The sequence below is a fragment of the Colias eurytheme genome, chromosome 11 (assembly GCF_061535395.1).
Source record: "Colias eurytheme isolate Ceu_HAF_F1 chromosome 11, ilColEury1 Martin Lab GWU primary, whole genome shotgun sequence".
Classification (NCBI taxonomy): domain Eukaryota; kingdom Metazoa; phylum Arthropoda; class Insecta; order Lepidoptera; family Pieridae; genus Colias; species Colias eurytheme.
The window spans coordinates 9,984,948-10,004,517 of record NC_142990.1 but is presented as its reverse complement, the minus strand read 5'-3'; the positions used below and the strand labels follow the sequence as shown (position 1 = coordinate 10,004,517).

The following is a 19,570-nucleotide window of genomic DNA, read 5'->3' as shown; positions in this document are numbered from 1 at the left end:
TCATCTCATAATACCTATATGCCTAGGCTCATTATATAAATTAAGCTGGAATATATTTTATTTCGTCAACTTCTATAGGGGATGATGCTATTTAATATATTTCAAAAAGGACATAGGCCGTAGATATTGTTCAAATCTATCTAAAATAGGAACAACAACCTTTATAAAATATCCAGATTTATTTGACTTGCGCCCAAAAAAAAAAAGAAACTTAAAACTAGGCGCTTAGATTATTACAAGATTTACAATACGTGCAGATGAATTTCCATTTCAACTCATTAATTAGTCAACTATTTGATTAGGAGAATCTGAAAATAAAATAAATTATAATAAACAGTCCAATAAAATAATGTTGGCATAATGAATTGATAGTACAACTTTCCGATTGTGAAGTTGACGTTGACAGTTGTTTTTCCATGTTTCGCGGTATTTTTTCCCGCTGTCGCCGGCTTGCTGTCACATTTTGAAGAGGTCAGCGACTTAATTGCTTGCATTTCAAAAAATCTTATCGGTATTTAGTGCTTCCAGCGTCCAATATTTTACTTTATACTATAAACAATGTAAGTTCATTAATAATATATATATGAATCATATTGTTTTAACAATTTCAAGACATCCCATGCTTCAGACCACCTTCAAACTTTTGTTTGTTTGTAACCGATTTGCATGTTCAACATTGTTTCCGTTAAACTTCCTATGTGATTTCAGTTAATGTGCTTTGTATTATTCACTTAAAGAATAAAACAGTGGGCTTATTAATATTTCGTGACTGTTCGCACTATTTAAATAGAATCTTTCATTGAAACAGAATAAATCAAGATGTTTGAAGCACGTTTACTCCGAAGCTCCATTTTGAAGAAAGTCCTAGAAGCAATTAAGGATCTGCTCACACAAGCTACATTTGACTGCGATGACAATGGTATCCAATTACAGGTATAGTTCATATTAACTGAATTATATCAATACAATTTCATCAATTCACGATTCCAACCAACATCTATTTGAAAAGTCCCGGAATCATTTATTTATGGAACAATTACAATATTTATTTGATAGTAAATTTCAGTTGCAGTTTAATATAAATAAACAACCCAAGACAAAAAAAATTGGTATTCATGAATTTGGATGATAATTTGTAATAGTACAGTATCAGTATCAATTGGTAAAGCAGTGTTTGATACATATTTTATTATACTAAAATTTCCAGGCTATGGACAACTCCCATGTTTCACTGGTGTCTCTCTCGCTGAGGGCAGATGGCTTCGACAAGTATAGATGTGACAGAAATATATCCATGGGAATGAACTTGGGAAGGTAAGCTAGATAGTTAAGACTGTTAACTTAAATAAATGTATTGGAAAAATTGTAACCAAAAAATAAATAGCTTAGGTTCTTGATAATGTTTTAACATGAACCAGCGAAATCTCAATCTTAAAACAAGCTACATTGATGTGCAGATGATTTTATACACACATACTTTATAACCTTCATTAATATAAAAGTACTTTTTTACTGAAATTGTATACAATCATAGAGTTTCTCAATTAATATTTTTTTATTCCTTCGTTCCTATATACTGGCAAAACTATGTTAGTAATTCATAGTAATTTGTATATTTCGTGTTTATAACCAAGAAACATTTCTTTACTCCCACTTAAAAATTACCTCACATATTTTATTATTAACATTAATTGCAGCATGTCAAAAATCCTGAAATGTGCGGGCGACAAAGACACAGTGACCATGAAGGCGCAGGACAACGCAGACACCGTCACATTTGTGTTCGAGAGCCCCAACCAGGAGAAAGTCTCCGATTATGAAATGAAACTCATGAATTTAGATTTAGAGCATTTGGGTAAGTATTGCTTTGAAATTTACAAAAAGTATAATATGTTTTCTTGTATAGTATTTTATGTACATAGAATTTTTTAATGAATTTTTATGATTTATATGACAGGGCTAAATAATATAACACAAACTGTCCAAATTAATACCTAAAACTATGTTTCCTCATTTTTCTATTATTTAAAAGTGTATATTTCCACAATCAATCAGTGATTTATGTTGCATTTGCTTTACACCTACTGTAAAGGACTTAACACATTTTTAACAAAGTTTTTGTCATATAATCTAAATCCATACTAATATTATAAATGCAAAAGTAACTCTGTCTGTCTGTCTGTTACTCAATCACGCCTAAACTACTGAACCAATTTGTACGAACCACTAGTAAGTAATAAAATTAATTTTCTACATTACAGGAATCCCCGAAACTGAATACAGTTGCACAATCCGCATGCCGAGTGCAGAGTTTGCGCGCATCTGCAGAGATCTCTCACAATTTGGGGAGTCCATGGTCATATCTTGCACAAAGGAGGGTAAGTTTATTATAACTATTTTTTGTATTATTTTTTCTATTTACTAAAATAGCTTTTGATTACCAAATCCCACATAAACATTACTTTATAAAATTTACCAGCACTTACTAAAACTACTACTACTAATAACATTTTTCTTCAATTCATTTTATTGATTCTTTTATGAATAAAATAAAAAAAATATTGTACAGTACCTGAAAAAAAAAAATACACAGATGATATTATAATACTTGTAAAGTATTTATTTTATAATAATGTTCCTAGTACATAATTAATATCATCTATTTCAAAAAAAGAACTAAAATATAGTAAAAGTGAACTTCTGCAGATGCATTATACATCTGTTTCACTGATCGATTTTCTTTAGGGACAAGTAGGTGATCAGCCTTCTGTGTCCTAACAGACCGAGACATTTTTTTTTCTTTGTCTTGGAATCAAACCCAGGACCCCTCGGTTTAACGCTCACGCGTCAAACACTGTACCAAGGAGGCGGCCAAAATATAGTAGAAAACTAATAAATCACATTTTGCAGGAGTAAAATTCTCAGCGAGCGGGGACATTGGTTCAGCGAACGTTAAGTTAGCACAAACTGCGTCCATCGATAAAGAGGAAGAAGCAGTTATTATTGAGATGGACGAGCCAGTTACACTTACATTCGCCTGCCAGTATCTTAACTATTTCACTAAGGCTACTTCTTTGAGTCCACAGGTAATGTATATTTATTATAGTAAGTGATATAGAAATATATTTGATTTGTATTGAATATAAGAGATAATTGTGGAGTTTATAGATTGATATATTTTAAAATCTAGAATAAATCTATCCAAAACTAAAATAAATTTTTGGTTTGATTACATTTTACGTTTTTGTAAATGTGTTAAATTATATTGTTCAATGTAGCAAATGGATATTATGAAGTCATTTCCAACAATAAGTTACAGAATTACACAATAATCCTTACATTTCCTTTCTCTGTAGTTATCACTACATAGTATAAAACAAAGTCACTTTTCTGTCCCTATGTTCTGCTGTATGCTTAAATCTTTAAAACTACGCAACGGATTTTGATGTGGTTTTTTTTTAATAGATAGAGTGATTCAAGAGGAAGGTTTTAGTATATAATTTATTAGGTTTTAGACAAAGCGGGCGAAGCCGCGGGCGGTAAGCTAGTATGTTATAATATGCTATGAAGTCATTCACAACAATAAGTTACAGAATTACAAAATCACTACATAGTATAAAACAAAGTCGCATTCTCTGTCCCTATTTCCCTATGTCCCTTTGTACGCTTAAATCTTTGAAACTACGCAACGGATTTTGATGCGGTTTTTTTTAATAGATAGAGTGATTCAAGAGGAACGTTTATATGTATAATAACATCCATTAAATAGTGGAGAAGTACTGTTATTTTTGAGGTTTCTAATGTGATGTCGTAAATAATTACATTTTTTCCGCTTACATTGCAAACGCAGGCTGAACCCTACGAGTTTTATCAAAATAACAACGGGTCACCATGAAATTTGACTTTGTTTGCAAAGCATTAAATTTCGTAGTTTAGGTCGTAATTAGACGGAAAAAAAATATATGGCATGAAAAACTTTGCTTTTGTGCTTAGAAGACTGATTGAAGGAAATTTTTAAAAATCTCGGATTTTAATTTTTGATTGAAAATAAAACTATTGAAATAAAAATGTTTATTATTTTTATTGAGTTTTACTATCAAATTAGCTTACAGAAAAGTGGAAAATAACTTAAAAGTGCACACTTTTACTTTTTCTTTTATGTTCATAGCTACTTTCTCTCAATAAACCCCAAATATAGTCGCCTATCATGTTTTCATTGTATTGGCCTTGATAGCGTTGTTCAAAATTGATGATGTCCTGATGGAAACGTTCTCCTTGCTCTTCGGAATAGGCTCCCATATTGTTTTTAAATTTATCCAAATGAGCATGCAGCATATGTACTTTTAATGACATCCTGCAGCCCATGGCCTTAAAATTTGTAATTGGAATTTGCCTTACCTTCCAAACACCTTTTACAATATCTACAAGCAATATGTGGAGCCCATGGCTTATCTTGATTCCGTACAGGACAGTCAAAATATGCTTCATAGGCTTCACAGAGAACGTGAGATGTCTTTAGTTCATATTTCACGTCTCGAACTTTAATAAATTGACCACATATAAAACAAAATGCATCAGCATCGTATTTGCACTTTCGTGACGACATTTTAAGTTATTCTGGGCTTGAAAATAATACCTGATGGTTGTTTATCACTCGGGTGCCATCTAGCGGCACAGTGTAAACGTTAATATCCCACTCTCACCGCGCGGTCTTTTTAAAAATATTAAAATCAATTAAAATTTATGAAAATATTGAAAAATTAGTATAATTATTATAACTATCACAAAAGCAAACTTTATACCGAAAAAAGGTATTTTCTTTTCGTTTTTGTGCATAACTAACTGGAAAATAATAGTATAAACTTTAGGACAAAGAACGAAAATTTTTTTGTTGAATAGTGTAATGTACTAAGTATTGTACACATTGAAAAGGTCTACAGAAAAGTCCGCGATGGCATATGTCTATCTCTTATGGATAACAATAACTTTTTTTTATCATTTACTTTTTACGACAAATAATGGCTAATTTTTGAAGCGATTTTAACCAATACAGCATTAATCCTTAACCAATTAAATACCTTGAATACATTGTTCATTTAATATAGATCTATATGGCCCTTTACACCGTATGATTTAAGTGAATATTTTCGAAGATATTACAGATTTAAAAATTGCGGGGCGTACCGTTTGCGGCGGTACCGGCCGGCCGGGCCGCTATGTTTTTATACTATACAACGTTAAAAGTTATTCTGTAGTGTATTTAGTATCAGCATTGCACCCGTGCGAAGCCGGGGCGGGTCGCTAGTAATCTGTATATTTGCTTACTACAAAGTTATAAATAATAAAAATAGAAAAATTAAGCATTTCTTATTTAGTGATTAAATAAATTGGGATTATATTACACTTAATTATCACCACACTTTTTCATTTTCATTACAAAAATATGTATCAAAAATATAATATTTCTGTTTCAGGTGCAATTATCAATGTCAGCGGACGTGCCCCTCGTTGTGGAGTACCGCATTCCAGATATCGGCCATATTCGCTATTACTTGGCGCCGAAAATCGAAGAAGACGATAACTAAAATATCTAGTATTCCGTACCGATGTGCCTATCATGTTACTTTTGTATAACAATTAAATTGTGGTTAAGATAATAAAACTATTTTTCAAATTTCCGTATTTTATTTTTCACATGCTATTTTACAAAGTACAAATGAAAAGAATACAGACTGCATATTTACATATGACTAAATCAATTAAAATCGCAACTACAGTATGCTGTAGGGTACAATTTTTTTGTTCAAAAGGAATGTTTAGATCGAAAATACCTCATACATTCATAAATGCAATGCTGTTTATTCAAACTTAAAATTAAATTGGCTAAAGCCAATCACAGTTACTACACACAATCCACTGGCAAGGAACTTCAACTTGCTAAAATCAATTGAAAACTTTCCACTGACTGCAATTTTTACAAATACAAATGCAAGTCACTTGTTGCATAGAACTTCCAGCAAAATCTTTGATCCGTTTCGAAACTAATTCATTATAATATGAAAAATCAGTCATAGTGCCAAATTTTATAAAAATACGATCTATTGTGTTGTTAATTTATATCCTACTAATATTACAGATGTAAAAGTTTATTATGAACGTATAATTTTTATTGTTTCACGCGAAAACCAAGTAATATGCAAACCTAAGATGCAAACCAATGAATTGATTTTGTTATTTAGCTTACATCAAGAATTAACGCATAGGCTACATAAATAATTTTTAGTATTGATTTATGCCTGAAAGTGGCTCGAACCGCGGACGGGACACGCTGTTGAAAGTATGGATATTGTTTCATTTAGTTGTAGCGTGGATCATGCTTTACTATAAATTTTAATTTTGACACACATGATAAAAAGTGAATCCAGCCATTTGGTACTTATGAATTTCCAGCCAAAATATTTCTTGCACTCTAACTTTCTTTTAAAATGTGCAAACAATATAAGGACTCAAGTGGTTGCTGCAAGTTCAATTTAAATCCATTAGTTATAGTTTCTAATCCATGTGCAAAACAAAACTAACTCGGTCATGATATGAATAGATGTAATTTTTTTGTATAAGCTTATATTATAAGGCCAAGTTTGATGTGTGCCATGTGTATGTGTGTTTGTCTGTCTGTGGCATCAAATCTCACGATCAACTGAAACGATTACAATTTAGTTTTTTTTTTACATTAAATGCGTACACATAAGTGTGCGGGTGTCCTGAGACATATATTTTCAATTTTGTTGAATTAATAGTTATGGGGGGTGAAAAAGGGTAAGAAAAACTGAATGCTCACAAATATACTCGTGTGGATTCGTGTTTTTTACTTTTTAAAGCTCATATATTGTGTTGGGGTTTTTTTTTAATTTTTAATGTATACGTACATATACATTTAACAAAATAAATTGTAGTTAAGAAAATAAAACAAATATTTTTCTTTCAGTATTTTATTCTTCGCATACTATTTTATAAAATAGTACAAACATTAAATCATACCGACTCCATGTTACACATGAGTATTTAAATACAATCGCAACTACATTACTGTATCACACAAACGGAATGTTCAAATCAAATAAATTAATTTATAAATTCAAGAGGTATATAACATAAATTATTCTTCTATTCTAAAACCTATTTAAAATTACAATTAAATTTAGCCAATCACAAGCAAGTATAACGGTAAAACTTACACTACTACTTAAGTTATTTAGGGTCCATACTGACTAGATATATTACCATTGAACAACAATAAAACCAAATATGAAATTTCTTATCATATGTATTAAAATGCGGTTTAAGTGTGTTTACTGTTCTAAAAATATTTAGTATGAACCCATAGAAAATCTCAAATTATCTTTGGATATCAGCTACATATTTTGATACTGAGAAATATTACCTATGATTAATCCTAAAACTTGCTTGCATTTCCGACTGACTACATGTTTGACTTAAAATTAAATCTTTAATTAAAAGAATGAGATCTAGTTAAGACTAGTTATAAAAAATAAATACACTCTTATAAAAATAATAAAATTAAAGGAGGAAGGGCAGGACATGTAGTAACGCAACACTTTGCTACCCCTACATAGACGCTTTTAATTTATTTTTGACACAATTCCAATCACATTTAAATGTTTTCAAAGATTTTTTTTCTTATGGCCGTGTGTTCCATCCATGGTAAATAGAATTATAACTATGAATTTTTTGATATTGACATGATTTTGCTAGAACAATTTCTAACAACAGTTATGGAATAGTTTAATTTACTATTATGTAAAAAGGTATGTATCTACTAATTATGTATCTATTGTTCAATGAGACATTCAACTTTACGTGCTGTACGTTTTTAGAACATCCCATACCGATGCGCATGACATAAGCGCGTCACACACGGTGAAGATACTATAATATTTTATGTTAAGATCGACCCGAAATTTTGTGTCAGTGTTTTGGGTCTACAGGGGTCTTAGTACGCAATGACAAAAAGAAAAATGATGGTTAGAACGCTGATTCCGGATACCTTAAGATACTGTAATATTTTATATTAGAGAATCTTAACATAAAATATTATAGTATCTTCACCGTGTGTGACGCGCTTTATAATCCGATATAATACACATCAAATACAACCAAAAGCAGGTTTGATATTCATAACCAATATTACTGGCACATAAGAAAAAAGAAAAAAAAAACTGAAACGTCAAATTTCAAACAGCCACATAAAAAAAGTTGAAACGTCAAAATTCAAACGTGGAACGTGTCAAGCGCCGCGGGTAGCGTGTCGCGCACTACTTCCACTTCTTGGCGGAGAAGAGCACGGCGCGCTGCTTGAGGAACAGCGAGTAGCTCTGCTTGCGGAGCGCGCTCGCGTCGGCCTTGTTCGCGCGCCGGTTGGCGGCCGCCATCGCTAGCGTGTACGCGGAGCGGGGCCGACCGCGCCCTCTACCTGTGAGACATACAAAAGTATCATCATCATCAGCCCATTAACGTTCCCACTGCTGGGACACGGGTAGGCCATAATCCACCACGCTGGCCAAGTTTTTTTTTGGCGGCTGGCACACGTCGTCTGGATTCGGTCCCCACGCTCAAGGCGCGCGATAGAAGCTATGCAATAGCTTAAAAAATCCATATTTCAATATATACCTAACTAATACATTTTTAATTTTTTATGCACTTTTATAAAAAGTTATATTTTTAGTTAACCATAATTATGGTTAAAATAAATGTATATCTAGAAAGAGAGTTTTCGCACTTCTCTAGACCTCTTTAACTAGAATGCTACAGAAAATTGGGGTATTTAAAATTATATATGTATGTTTATCAGCCATCTGGTTTCCATAACACAAGCGAAAGCTTAGTATTGGAATTTGGATCAGATCATGCCGTGTGTGAAAATAGTCCTGAATATTTATTTATTATCTAGTTATGCTCACCTGCCCCCCCTCCCCTGGCTCAGGCCTCCCGCTTGAGCTCCGACGGTCCGGGCTCGTCGGGACTCACCACGTGGTTGTGCAGAGTGCGCAAGTGTCGTAGCAGGTTCGATTTCACGTTGAACCCTTTGTTGCATAACCCACAGACGAACGGGCGCTCGCCTGTAGGATTAATATAATAAATATTTCCACAGATAACAAAAAAAAATCTTTACTAATCTTTACTAATATTATAAAGCTGAAGAGTTTGTTTGTTTGAACGCGCTAATCTCGGGAACTACTGGTCCGATTTGGAAATTCTTTCGGTGTTAGATAGCCCAATTATCATCACGCTACGGCCAACAGTAGTGGAGCCACGGGGGTGAAACCGCGCGGAGCAGCTAGTCGAAAATATAATGTGTCGCCGGAGAAATGGGCGGTTTTATAACGCGTGGTGTTTAGGTGACGCGACTACGTCGCGTACGCGTTATAATAAAAAGTAGGCAGTCATAAAAAAAGATGATGATGTGAATTTACAACTTAGATTTAAGTACTAAAATGTTATAACATTATTATAATTTTCTACTGTATGCGAACTTTAAATTAAAAAAGTTAAATTTGGTATTTCGAACATAAAAATTTGAAATGATTTTCAATGATGACCCTAAATTTTTGTTAAAATCCGTTTTTTATTGAACTGATTTCCACCCAAATATTTTGCTAAAATCTTTTCACCCATTTTCAATGTTCACTTTTAAATATTTTTTTTTACGTTTTATAGAAAAAAGTCCACACAAACCTGTGTGCGTGCGCATATGTATGAGCATGGAGGCATGCGACGGGAAGTTCTTGTTGCAGTGGCCACACGTCTTGTTTTGCTCGCCGTCTGTGAAACGATTGTGACGTTTTGGTGCTGCACTGTTGTTTGATATGGCCAATTCTGGACAACCGAACACCGAACCGACGCTTAGATATACACTATCATGTGGACTATTGGGGCCCGCCTTGCAATCAACGTTGCCAATCATAGTACACGATTGAAAATCACAAAAAATCACAAAAATTAAAAAAAAATTGACTTTTTTGCGCGAGTTCACATTTAAGCATAAGCATGCAGTACAACATTTAGTAAGTTCATTCAAACCGAGGAAAAAAAAACAGAAAATTAAAAAAAAACTAGGTAAGTAAGTAATTTGGGAGTAAAAACATCGCAAATTGGCAACACCGATGAATTGCAAAACAAAAACTCCAAGTTTACAATGTCAACATAACTGAAGTGATTATCATGACTGCGTTTGTGCTGCTAAATAAAAAACACTTATAGCAAAAATAAAACACGGAACAAGATAGAGAGAATAGCGTGGAGTTTTCAATATATTTATTATTATTTATGAAAAAATAGTTGAGTTGATGTTGTGTCCGTCGAGAATTAGCCACATACATAACAATCAATCAGCTATGTTAGTATAACAATGGTATATAGTAGTAGCACATCATAATATCTGAAAATAATATTATGAACATACCAAAATATTTGTATAAGAATTATTATAAATAATAATAAATTAAAAAAAAAAAAAAAATATAAGATTAATTGATAGTATGATACTGCTAAAAAAATTTGAAAGTGCAATTATTTTTTTATATAAAATAAGATCACTCTAGGTAAAATAACTAGGCTATTTTAAGATACTATTTACTAACTAGCGGTCCTCCCCGGCTTCGCCCGTGGTATATGTTTACGTTTTCTCTACATAAAAACCATCCTCGTACTTCAAGGAATATAATAAAAAAAGAATTATCGAAATCGGTTCAGCCGTTCTCGAGTTATGCGCTTACCAACACATTTTGCGATTCATTTTTATATATAAGATTTCTAATGGTCGTTGCATAAAAAAAATCTACTAGTGAATAGGCAAAAAATTCCTCTTAATTCAAATATCAAATCAGAATAGTGTCATATTATTATTAATAGCATGTGCTATATAATATAAAAAAAAACTTTAATAACGTTAATCAACTATTTTTTTTCTCTAAATTTAAATTTCGATCTAGAAAGTCGTAGTAATTACACCATTTATATCTCAAGAACGGATTTAATGATTATTTGGTTGGATTAATATATTAATTAAAATTGTCAAAAAATAAAAAATAACCCGATCAGAGCCGGGTTGAGCAGCTAGTTATAGAAATAATTTAACACGCACCAGTCTCAGTATGTGTGCTCTGTATATGTCGCACCCATTCCGCTGGATTCGGGAAATGCTTCTGGCAGAGATCGCAACGTAGTAGAGCTGTTGTTTCTTCTGTGTCGTCGCTCTGAAATAAGTAATAAAGTTGAAAACACAGGGCAGGAAATCGTATTTTGATGTATAAGAATTAAAAATCTGCTATTAGCAAGCGGGAAAATATACAAATACTGTGTAAAATAACGAAAAGGTAGGTCGGTCTCGCTCAAAATGCTCTAGCTCCATTTACAGTTTTCTCTGCGTGTATGTATGTTAGCAGTACAATTAAGAAAGCTGCTCTCGCTCTTCCTAAGGCCGCCTTTACACCTGTAAGTTACTTTCGTAAAAATTATGTAACTGACTTACGGTTGCATTTACACTTAAAATAAACTTACAGTAAATAATGCTTACGTAATTTTTGTGAGTTTAAACTTACATAAATTATTACACGCCCGTTTACATTAAATCAGTAAAAAAATGCCTCGAAGACGCCACGTTCAAGCGGCTGCTGCATATATAATTTTGTCCAATAAAAAGCGACGGAAAAATAATACTGAAAGAAAATGCTGGATAAAACCTTGGTTAGAAAAAAGAATGGCACAAGGTGCGTTTGAAAATCTTTTGAAGGAGTTGACAATGGAAGACCAACACGGATTTTTCAATTTTATAAGAATGAATACTACAAGTTTTGAATTTCTTTTGGAAAAAGTTGCTCCAAAAATTAAAAAAAAAGATACAAAAAATATTGTAAATAAAATTTTGTTTAGAGGACATTGTTTTGGTGAGTTCTCAACTTATCAAAATAATTCAATAAGCTGCGAGTCGCTTCCGTAAGCAAACTCGAACACGTTTAGACTTGTAATTTTTAAATTTACGAAAGTTGTAAAAAATTACAGTAAGTTACTTACAACGAGTGTTTACACTTGAAAATTTATCGTAAGTAGCTTACGTAAGTAAGTGACTTACGTAAGTAAAACTTACAGGTGTAAAGGCGGCCTAAAGCTTGCACTGCATGTATGTTATGTTAGCTGCAAAAGATATGATGCTCATCTCTCTACCTAGATCCGACACTGCGTGTTTGTAGCAGCGCAAAGTATGCTGCTCTACATAGAGTGGGCACTGCGAATAAATTACGCTCTTGCTCTACCTACAGCAGGTACTGCATGTACATAATATATCAGCAGCTCAAAGTATGCCGCTCCCCCTCTACCTAGAGCAACACCGCACTCACGTTATCAGTATAAACTATAAAGTATGCTGCTCTCTCTCTACCTACAGCCGGCACTGAGTATATTATGTTTGATATTTAGCTCTACCTAGAGTGGGGACCAAGTGTGCTACTCTCGCTCTACCTAGAGTCGGCACCGCATAATATGTATGTTATCACAGTAAAAATAAGCTGTTCTCGCTCTACCTAGTGCTAGTGCCAGTCTATATGTATATCATGCACTGGCTCTACCTAGAGCCGGGACTAAGTAAACTGTTCTTGCTCTACCTAGCACTGGGACCAATGTCTATACTCTTCTCGCTACCTAGAGCCAATAATTATTATGTAATACATTTTTTTTGTGTGGTGTTTCTCAATGTTAGCCAGAAGGGCTTCTACATTTTAACGCGGACGCGGGGGTGAACTGAAGGTTCACCCTGGTAGCGACATGCGCAAGGGCGTCCCCCCGCCACGGGGATCTCTGCCGCTTGAGTGGAGGAGGCCGGAAGGGCCCTAATAGCCCGGTTTACACGCACACTGTTTACCGCGTGATTGAGTGCGCGGGATCGAACGCGGGAAAGCACGCGCGCGCAATCGCGAGGGATTGTTTTGTCACGTTTTTTATGCACTTATTCTTTAGAGCGCGATTTTTCGTGCGAGTGTGTGCGGAGTGGATGCGCAATCTCGTTCTCTCTGTCATTGTTTAAATGCTTGCTCTTTCCCGCGTGAAAGCCGAATCGCGCGCGAAAGAGCGTGCGTGTAAACAGGGCCCTAGTCGGACGGGGTATGTAACTCACAGCAGAGCGCCGCTTGCGTTTCCTCGCGTGCTGTCCGTCGCCGTCCGCGTGCTCCTGCACGTGGCGCACCCACGCCGCCGGCACTGTGAACACTCTCGCCCATATATACTCACAGCAGAGCGCCGCTTGCGTTTCCTCGCGTGCTGTCCGTCGCCGTCCGCGTGCTCCTGCACGTGGCGCACCCACGCCGCCGGCACTGTGAACACTCTCGCCCATATATACTCACAGCAGAGCGCCGCTTGCGTTTCCTCGCGTGCTGTCCGTCGCCGTCCGCGTGCTCCTGCACGTGGCGCACCCACGCCGCCGGCACTGTGAACACTCTCGCCCATATATACTCACAGCAGAGCGCCGCTTGCGTTTCCTCGCGTGCTGTCCGTCGCCGTCCGCGTGCTCCTGCACGTGGCGCACCCACGCCGCCGGCACTGTGAACACTCTCGCCCATATATACTCACAGCAGAGCGCCGCTTGCGTTTCCTCGCGTGCTGTCCGTCGCCGTCCGCGTGCTCCTGCACGTGGCGCACCCACGCCGCCGGCACTGTGAACACTCTCGCCCATATATACTCACAGCAGAGCGCCGCTTGCGTTTCCTCGCGTGCTGTCCGTCGCCGTCCGCGTGCTCCTGCACGTGGCGCACCCACGCCGCCGGCACTGTGAACACTCTCGCCCATATATACTCACAGCAGAGCGCCGCTTGCGTTTCCTCGCGTGCTGTCCGTCGCCGTCCGCGTGCTCCTGCACGTGGCGCACCCACGCCGCCGGCACTGTGAACACTTCCGCGCACAGCTCGCAGGACAAAGGGCTGTACAGCTGGGAAAAAATATTAGTTAATAATGTATTTTGTAAAAAAAATTGTTTTAAAACAATGTATTTTGTAAAAAAAATTGTTTTAAAACAATGTATTTTGTAAAAAAAAATGTTTTAAAACAGTGTATTAAAAAAATTGTTTTATAACAATGTATTTTGTAAAAAAAATTGTTTTAAAACAATGTATTTTGTAAAAAAAAATTGTTTTAAAACAATGTTTTTTGTAAAAAAAATGGTTTTAAAAAAAATTGACTGGAAACAAATTGTTTTTTTATAGGAATAATAAGACGCGATATCTTTCTATATTTCATGTTTTTCATGTTATTTTGAAACATAACTAGACAAAACAAAACAAGTTTTGAAGTGAAACTTCTAGGCGTGTTAAGAGTAAAATCTCAAGGTCGCGACATGGCAATACAGTCACGTCATGGAGTAAGGCGGCAATTTTGATATCTTTGAATCTTGCCAAAGAAGTTTAACTTCTGACACGCTCTTTTTTGTGATATGTGATTCGTTTTGTGATATCGCCACACAATACAACAATAAAAAGACGGGTTGCACTCCGGGAGTGCCGGCAGAAGTGAAAACTTGATTATTAACGTTGAGCATGTTTGATATTTTGGAATGGTAACTATCTTTCTTACGCATGGAATATAAGGGCTAAAAAAAAAAAAAACACATCCATCTTACGCTTTTTCGATCAGGCCACGTGTCCTGACGCGAGTTTAAGATTTTATACCCAACGCCGCTAAAGAAGTTTTCACTTCAGTAAAATGAAAAGCAATAACTAACCAGTCCCTCCTCCTCGACGTCTACCTCGTCACAAGGCTCGGACTTAACACTCATTTCCGCTTGAAACATCTCGGCTATTGACCGTTCTTCCTCTTCAATACTACTTGCGTCCCAGTCTGGTTCTTCTTTAACTTGGACTTCGACGGTACTGCTTTGGTTTGATTTCTCTGTGAGGTTTGTATAGTGAGAAAAATATGGTAGAATAATAGAGACTAGACTACTATTGATATTATTGAATATAAAAAAGAAACATTTTCTATAAGAAACAGTTGAGAAACCAAGCAAAAATCAATCAAAGACAATTTAATGGGACTTAAAAAATTTGGATAATAAAAATCTATACATAATATATTAAATGGTAGAAGGATCAATTCTGTACATTGAAAATATTGAAAAAATAAATAGCAGGGGGTGTTACTGGATCGAACCCAAATATGTGATTAAAAAAATTTTTGTCTGTCTGTCTGTATATGCTGACAATATCACGTGAAAACTAACGGTTCGATTTCGATGAAACTTGGTATAATTATACCTTATTATCCTGGGCATAAAATAGGATACTTTTTATCCTGGAAAAATACGTGAAAAAAAAATCTTAATTTTTCAGTTTTATTCATAGACGATGTTCTGTAGAACCGCGAACACACGTTGCGTTACCCGCAGTGGATTATTTTTTTAAATAAGATGGCATTGTCAGAGTTACTCAAAATGGAGAAATAAACCATCCACGCGAAGACGGACATCCGCGCGGACGGAGTCGCGGGCGGAAGCTAGTCCAAAATAAAAATACAAATACATAATTTAACATAACTGAATAATTTTGCTATTTCTTAGATCATTAAGTAATGGATAACACTCGCAGGCGTTTCCCCTTTTGCCGAGGTATAAGATTATTTTCATCGAAAAATCTTATCCTTTCATAAAAACTACTTGCGTAATCGATTACAAGCACTCTGCGTATTCGTAAAACGTCGAACGGACGTCTGCGAGTGCTCCGCTAAAAATGCCGTTTTGTACTGTCAAGTCTTGCAGAAGCAATTCAAACATGTCGAATATTAAAAAAGATGGAATAACCTTTCATTTGTGTATATTTTTTTATTTTTTTAACGTACATTTCTAATAAAATGCAATTTCTAATAATCGTCGATGTATCGTTTAGCGATATGATCAAGAAAAATAATCGAGTCATGTTTACTCGATCATTGATGCGGCCCCACGAGACTATCATGGAAAGAAAATATACAAATTTAATCTTTATGATCTAGGAGATAAAGTTGAATTTAAAACGCCTTAATGAACCGCATTCCTTACGAGACTATCTTGTAAAGAAATACAAATTTAATCTTTATGACCTAAGTGATAAAGTTGAATTTAGAACGCGATATTGAACCCCACTCCACATGACTATCTTGGAATGAAATACAAATTTAATCTTTATTATCTTAGTGATAGAGTTGAATTTAAAAACTCGTCGCTTAAAAGGTCGTAAATTTTTACGACTTTCGTGACACAAATTATTTTTGTGAATGTGTGATTATGTTTCATTGTGTTTCATCAGTGTGAGTTACCCTCCCCGCACCAAAATCAGCAGAAAGTTTAGTTAGAACATTTGCCAGCGTGCTCCATCCATTACTTAATGATCTAAGTGCTATTTTAATACTAAACTTAAAATTAGCATATAAAAATTATACTAACTTGAACTGGTGGAAGCTGCATCATCATCCTTCCCCTCGTCAGCGTCAGTCTTCTGTTTCTTCCCATACTTTCTTTCATTAGCATTCCGTCTCAACACTCTAGTTGGTATACTGTCTTCACTATTATCTTCCGTTGCCATGGTAACTGTGGATGTTGCCATGGTAACCGTGGATGTTGCCATGGTGATTGTTGAAGTGGTCTCTGAAGACGGTGCAGGGGCGACCAGTATAGTTTGACCCTTGGGTACACCTGGACGTATGGCTGCTTGTGTGGTGCCGTCACTGGTCTTGATGAATACTAGCTTTGGTGGGCCGATGAACATTGGTCTGGAGAAAATTATAAATTTTTATTAAATGTAGATTTGTAGTGTTTCCTCTATACAAAAATACTAAAAACCTTGCAACATCAAGAGAATTTAACAGTAATTAATTTATATTAAACATTAAAAAAAAATTGGTTAGCATAATATTATGTATAATTGTAAATATTACTTGGTGTGGTATATTAAATTGTTAAATAAATAAATAAATATTGTAATACCTATGTCTGTATGTATAATAAACTTTTAATCCATCTGTTTCTATACATATTCAAATTGTAATAATCAGTAAATAAATGCTATTATTAATTATTTACTTATTAATTAATCTTACCTATTCCCCTGCCCTTGAACAGGGTTAAAAGCTTTGAGTAACTTGTCATCCTTTTTCAAAGTTATTTTCGGCACTTCTTTAGCTTTTTCAGGTGGTTTATTTGCAGTATTCGCAGTTGTAGTGGTCTTCTCAGCTGGAGTGGAATCTCCCCCAACTTCATCTGTCTGTCGCCAGAGACCCCTGATTTTTAAAACCTCCCCAGCTTTTAGTACAATATCTAAAACCTCATTAGATACTGTTGTTTCACCTGAAATAAATGGATATAATAATTACAATCTGTAGTTTTTTTTTTATATTTGACCTTGAATATAAGTAATAAATCGCTATAAGCATGTAGTTAAGACTGAACTAAACTAACTTAAATTTAACATGTACCTAGTTTGTTTACCATTAGGTATCTTCTCTTATATATAAAAATGAATCGCAAAATGTGTTGGTAAGCGCATAACTCGAGAACGGCTGAACCGATTTCGATAATTCTTTTTTTATTATATTCCTTGAAGTACGAGGATGGTTTTTATGTAGAGAAAACGTAAACATGTACCACGGGCGAAGCCGGGGCGGACCGCTAGTAGAATATAAAAATATTAATGTATGGATATTTTTATCTTATATATAAAAATGAATCGCAAAATGTGTTGGTAAGCGCATAACTCGAGAACGGCTGAACCGATTTCGATAATTCTTTTTTTATTATATTCCTTGAAGTACGAGGATGGTTTTTATGTAGAGAAAACGTAAACATGTACCACGGGCGAAGCCGGGGCGGACCGCTAGTAGAATATAAAAATATTAATGTATGGATATTTTTATAAAAGACTCAGGAGTACAAATAATTTTGTTAAATCAGTATGAAAGGGCGGATCAACTTACCCTTATACATATACTCCACAAGAATTTTCAGCGCCTTCGTAGATATTTCCGAAGGCAGCACGACATACAGCATGCCACCCATTCTCGTTACCGACCGCTGACCTTCGAACAACGTGCTTAAGTACACGCTGCAAGAACTTAGGATGAACTTGTGCGCCGGTATTTGCGATCCATCCATCGTGCACAAAACAACATCCGTAAATCTCTCCGAGCGAAGCAATGCCGCCACAGAACCGTTCAAATGTGAACTGTGCGAATGCCATTTTAACTGATACGTATCAGTTGACGTCATTTTGCCGCTTCAGATTCACACCATCTGTACCAAAAAACATTATCTTTCTCCACTCCAACTGTATACGAACAACATTCAATAAATTATAAGTTAATTAGAAAATAATACAATTCTCATTGCAAACATCGAAAAGCCCGCCAATAGGCAATGACAAACGAAAAAAAAAATTCTCATTTCGTTTATCAATTCGGCAAACATGTTCGCTAACAAAAGCGTTAACTTTCAAAATATTTAAATTCATTTCATATAATGCATGAATTACAATATATGTTTTTATGAATCATTTAAATGTATGTACCTACGTTTTAATAAATTAATAATTACTGAATAAGTTGTAACATATAATTATTGGTTTATCTATGTAACGTTTCTAAACGCAAAGTCGCAAACATCAACAATAAATCCCGATTATTTTTTAAAAAAAGTGCACGAATTTAAACATAAACTTAACAATCGTGAAAATAAGTTGGAAAATAAAACATGTCAATATAAAGCATTTCTGATCTTATATGCTTTATATATACGGTATACGTATGTGTTTAATTCAATGAACATAATATTAAATAAATTACCTCAAAACACTTCGAATCTAGAATATTACGAACATTTGGATAGCAATAGCAGCGATCTAGATGAACATAATTATAGCACAATTTTCAGCTTCACACATTTTAAATGATAAAACACGCGCAACCACCGCTTGCGACCCTCAAGTTCGGTGTGCGGCGGCTGCGGCTGTGAAAATCGATGGATATGGTATTGATTTAACGCAAAGCGGGGTTGCGCGTTTATCTCATCGATCCACGGTTGACGTCGCGATTCGGGCACGCTCGGCAGGGGCTACGCGTAGCGTCGGTTGCGCGCGCGTGCGCGTATGCGGCAGAGACTAGGGGAGCGCCGCGGCCGCGCATAGGTTTGGAGCGGCGACGGCCGCGGCACCCACCTTTCCGCCGCGCCGCGCTCCTACCCGAAGCCACCCTGTTCACGCGCAAACTCTCTTACCAAAAGCTCGGAAAATAGGGTCACTGATAGAATCATCGAGAATTCATAAAATTCTGGACATAAAGTCTATATTTCAACAAATAGGAATAACATTCACTTCCTGGAATTTCGCTTTTGCATTCATGTATGCACAATGCATTTTACCTACCTACCTATGATAGATTTTATTGATTTTCAAATTGACGCAACGCGTCAAGGTCATTGAACCTGAAGAAAAAAATATAGCGCTCTGAATGTTTTATCATTACTTGACCAGCTAATTTTATAAAATAA

General features: G+C 35.3%; 2 protein-coding genes across 2 annotated transcripts; one reads left to right on the top strand and one right to left on the bottom strand.

Moving 5' to 3' along the window:
* Nucleotides 1–419: 419 nt before the first annotated feature.
* Nucleotides 420–5,674, top strand: LOC149904817 (DNA sliding clamp PCNA). Its single transcript, XM_090107136.1, has 7 exons — nucleotides 420–560; nucleotides 809–933; nucleotides 1,208–1,314; nucleotides 1,698–1,855; nucleotides 2,262–2,378; nucleotides 2,911–3,086; nucleotides 5,475–5,674. The coding sequence occupies exons 2-7, from the start codon at nucleotides 820–822 to the stop codon at nucleotides 5,583–5,585; spliced, it is 783 nt and encodes a 260-aa protein (XP_089963262.1). The 5' UTR covers nucleotides 420–560; nucleotides 809–819; the 3' UTR covers nucleotides 5,586–5,674.
* Nucleotides 5,675–6,983: 1,309 nt separating this feature from the next.
* On the bottom strand, nucleotides 6,984–19,072 carry LOC149904816 (uncharacterized). The gene is made up of 10 exons (XM_090107364.1): nucleotides 18,868–19,072; nucleotides 18,004–18,319; nucleotides 17,131–17,377; nucleotides 16,478–16,803; nucleotides 14,783–14,949; nucleotides 13,865–13,993; nucleotides 11,162–11,273; nucleotides 9,754–9,894; nucleotides 8,979–9,137; nucleotides 6,984–8,491 (listed from the first exon to the last, which is right to left on the bottom strand). The coding sequence occupies exons 2-9, from the start codon at nucleotides 18,293–18,295 to the stop codon at nucleotides 8,998–9,000; spliced, it is 1,554 nt and encodes a 517-aa protein (XP_089963490.1). The 5' UTR covers nucleotides 18,296–18,319; nucleotides 18,868–19,072; the 3' UTR covers nucleotides 6,984–8,491; nucleotides 8,979–8,997.
* Between the last annotated feature and the right edge of the window lie 498 nt (nucleotides 19,073–19,570).

Excerpts from the sequence above, each read along its gene's own strand:
- LOC149904817 (XM_090107136.1), top strand. The coding sequence starts at position 820 with ATGTTTGAAGCACGTTTACTCCGAAGCTCCATTTTGAAGAAAGTCCTA. Across the intron at positions 934-1,207 it reads ACAATGGTATCCAATTACAG|GCTATGGACAACTCCCATGT; the intron begins GTATAGTTCATA and ends TAAAATTTCCAG. Across the intron at positions 2,379-2,910 it reads CATATCTTGCACAAAGGAGG|GAGTAAAATTCTCAGCGAGC; the intron begins GTAAGTTTATTA and ends CACATTTTGCAG.
- LOC149904816 (XM_090107364.1), bottom strand. The coding sequence starts at position 18,295 with ATGACGTCAACTGATACGTATCAGTTAAAATGGCATTCGCACAGTTCA. Across the intron at positions 16,804-17,130 it reads GTTCAAGGGCAGGGGAATAG|ACCAATGTTCATCGGCCCAC; the intron begins GTAAGATTAATT and ends AATTTTCTCCAG. Across the intron at positions 9,895-11,161 it reads GAGCACACATACTGAGACTG|AATTGGCCATATCAAACAAC; the intron begins GTGCGTGTTAAA and ends TCGGTTGTCCAG.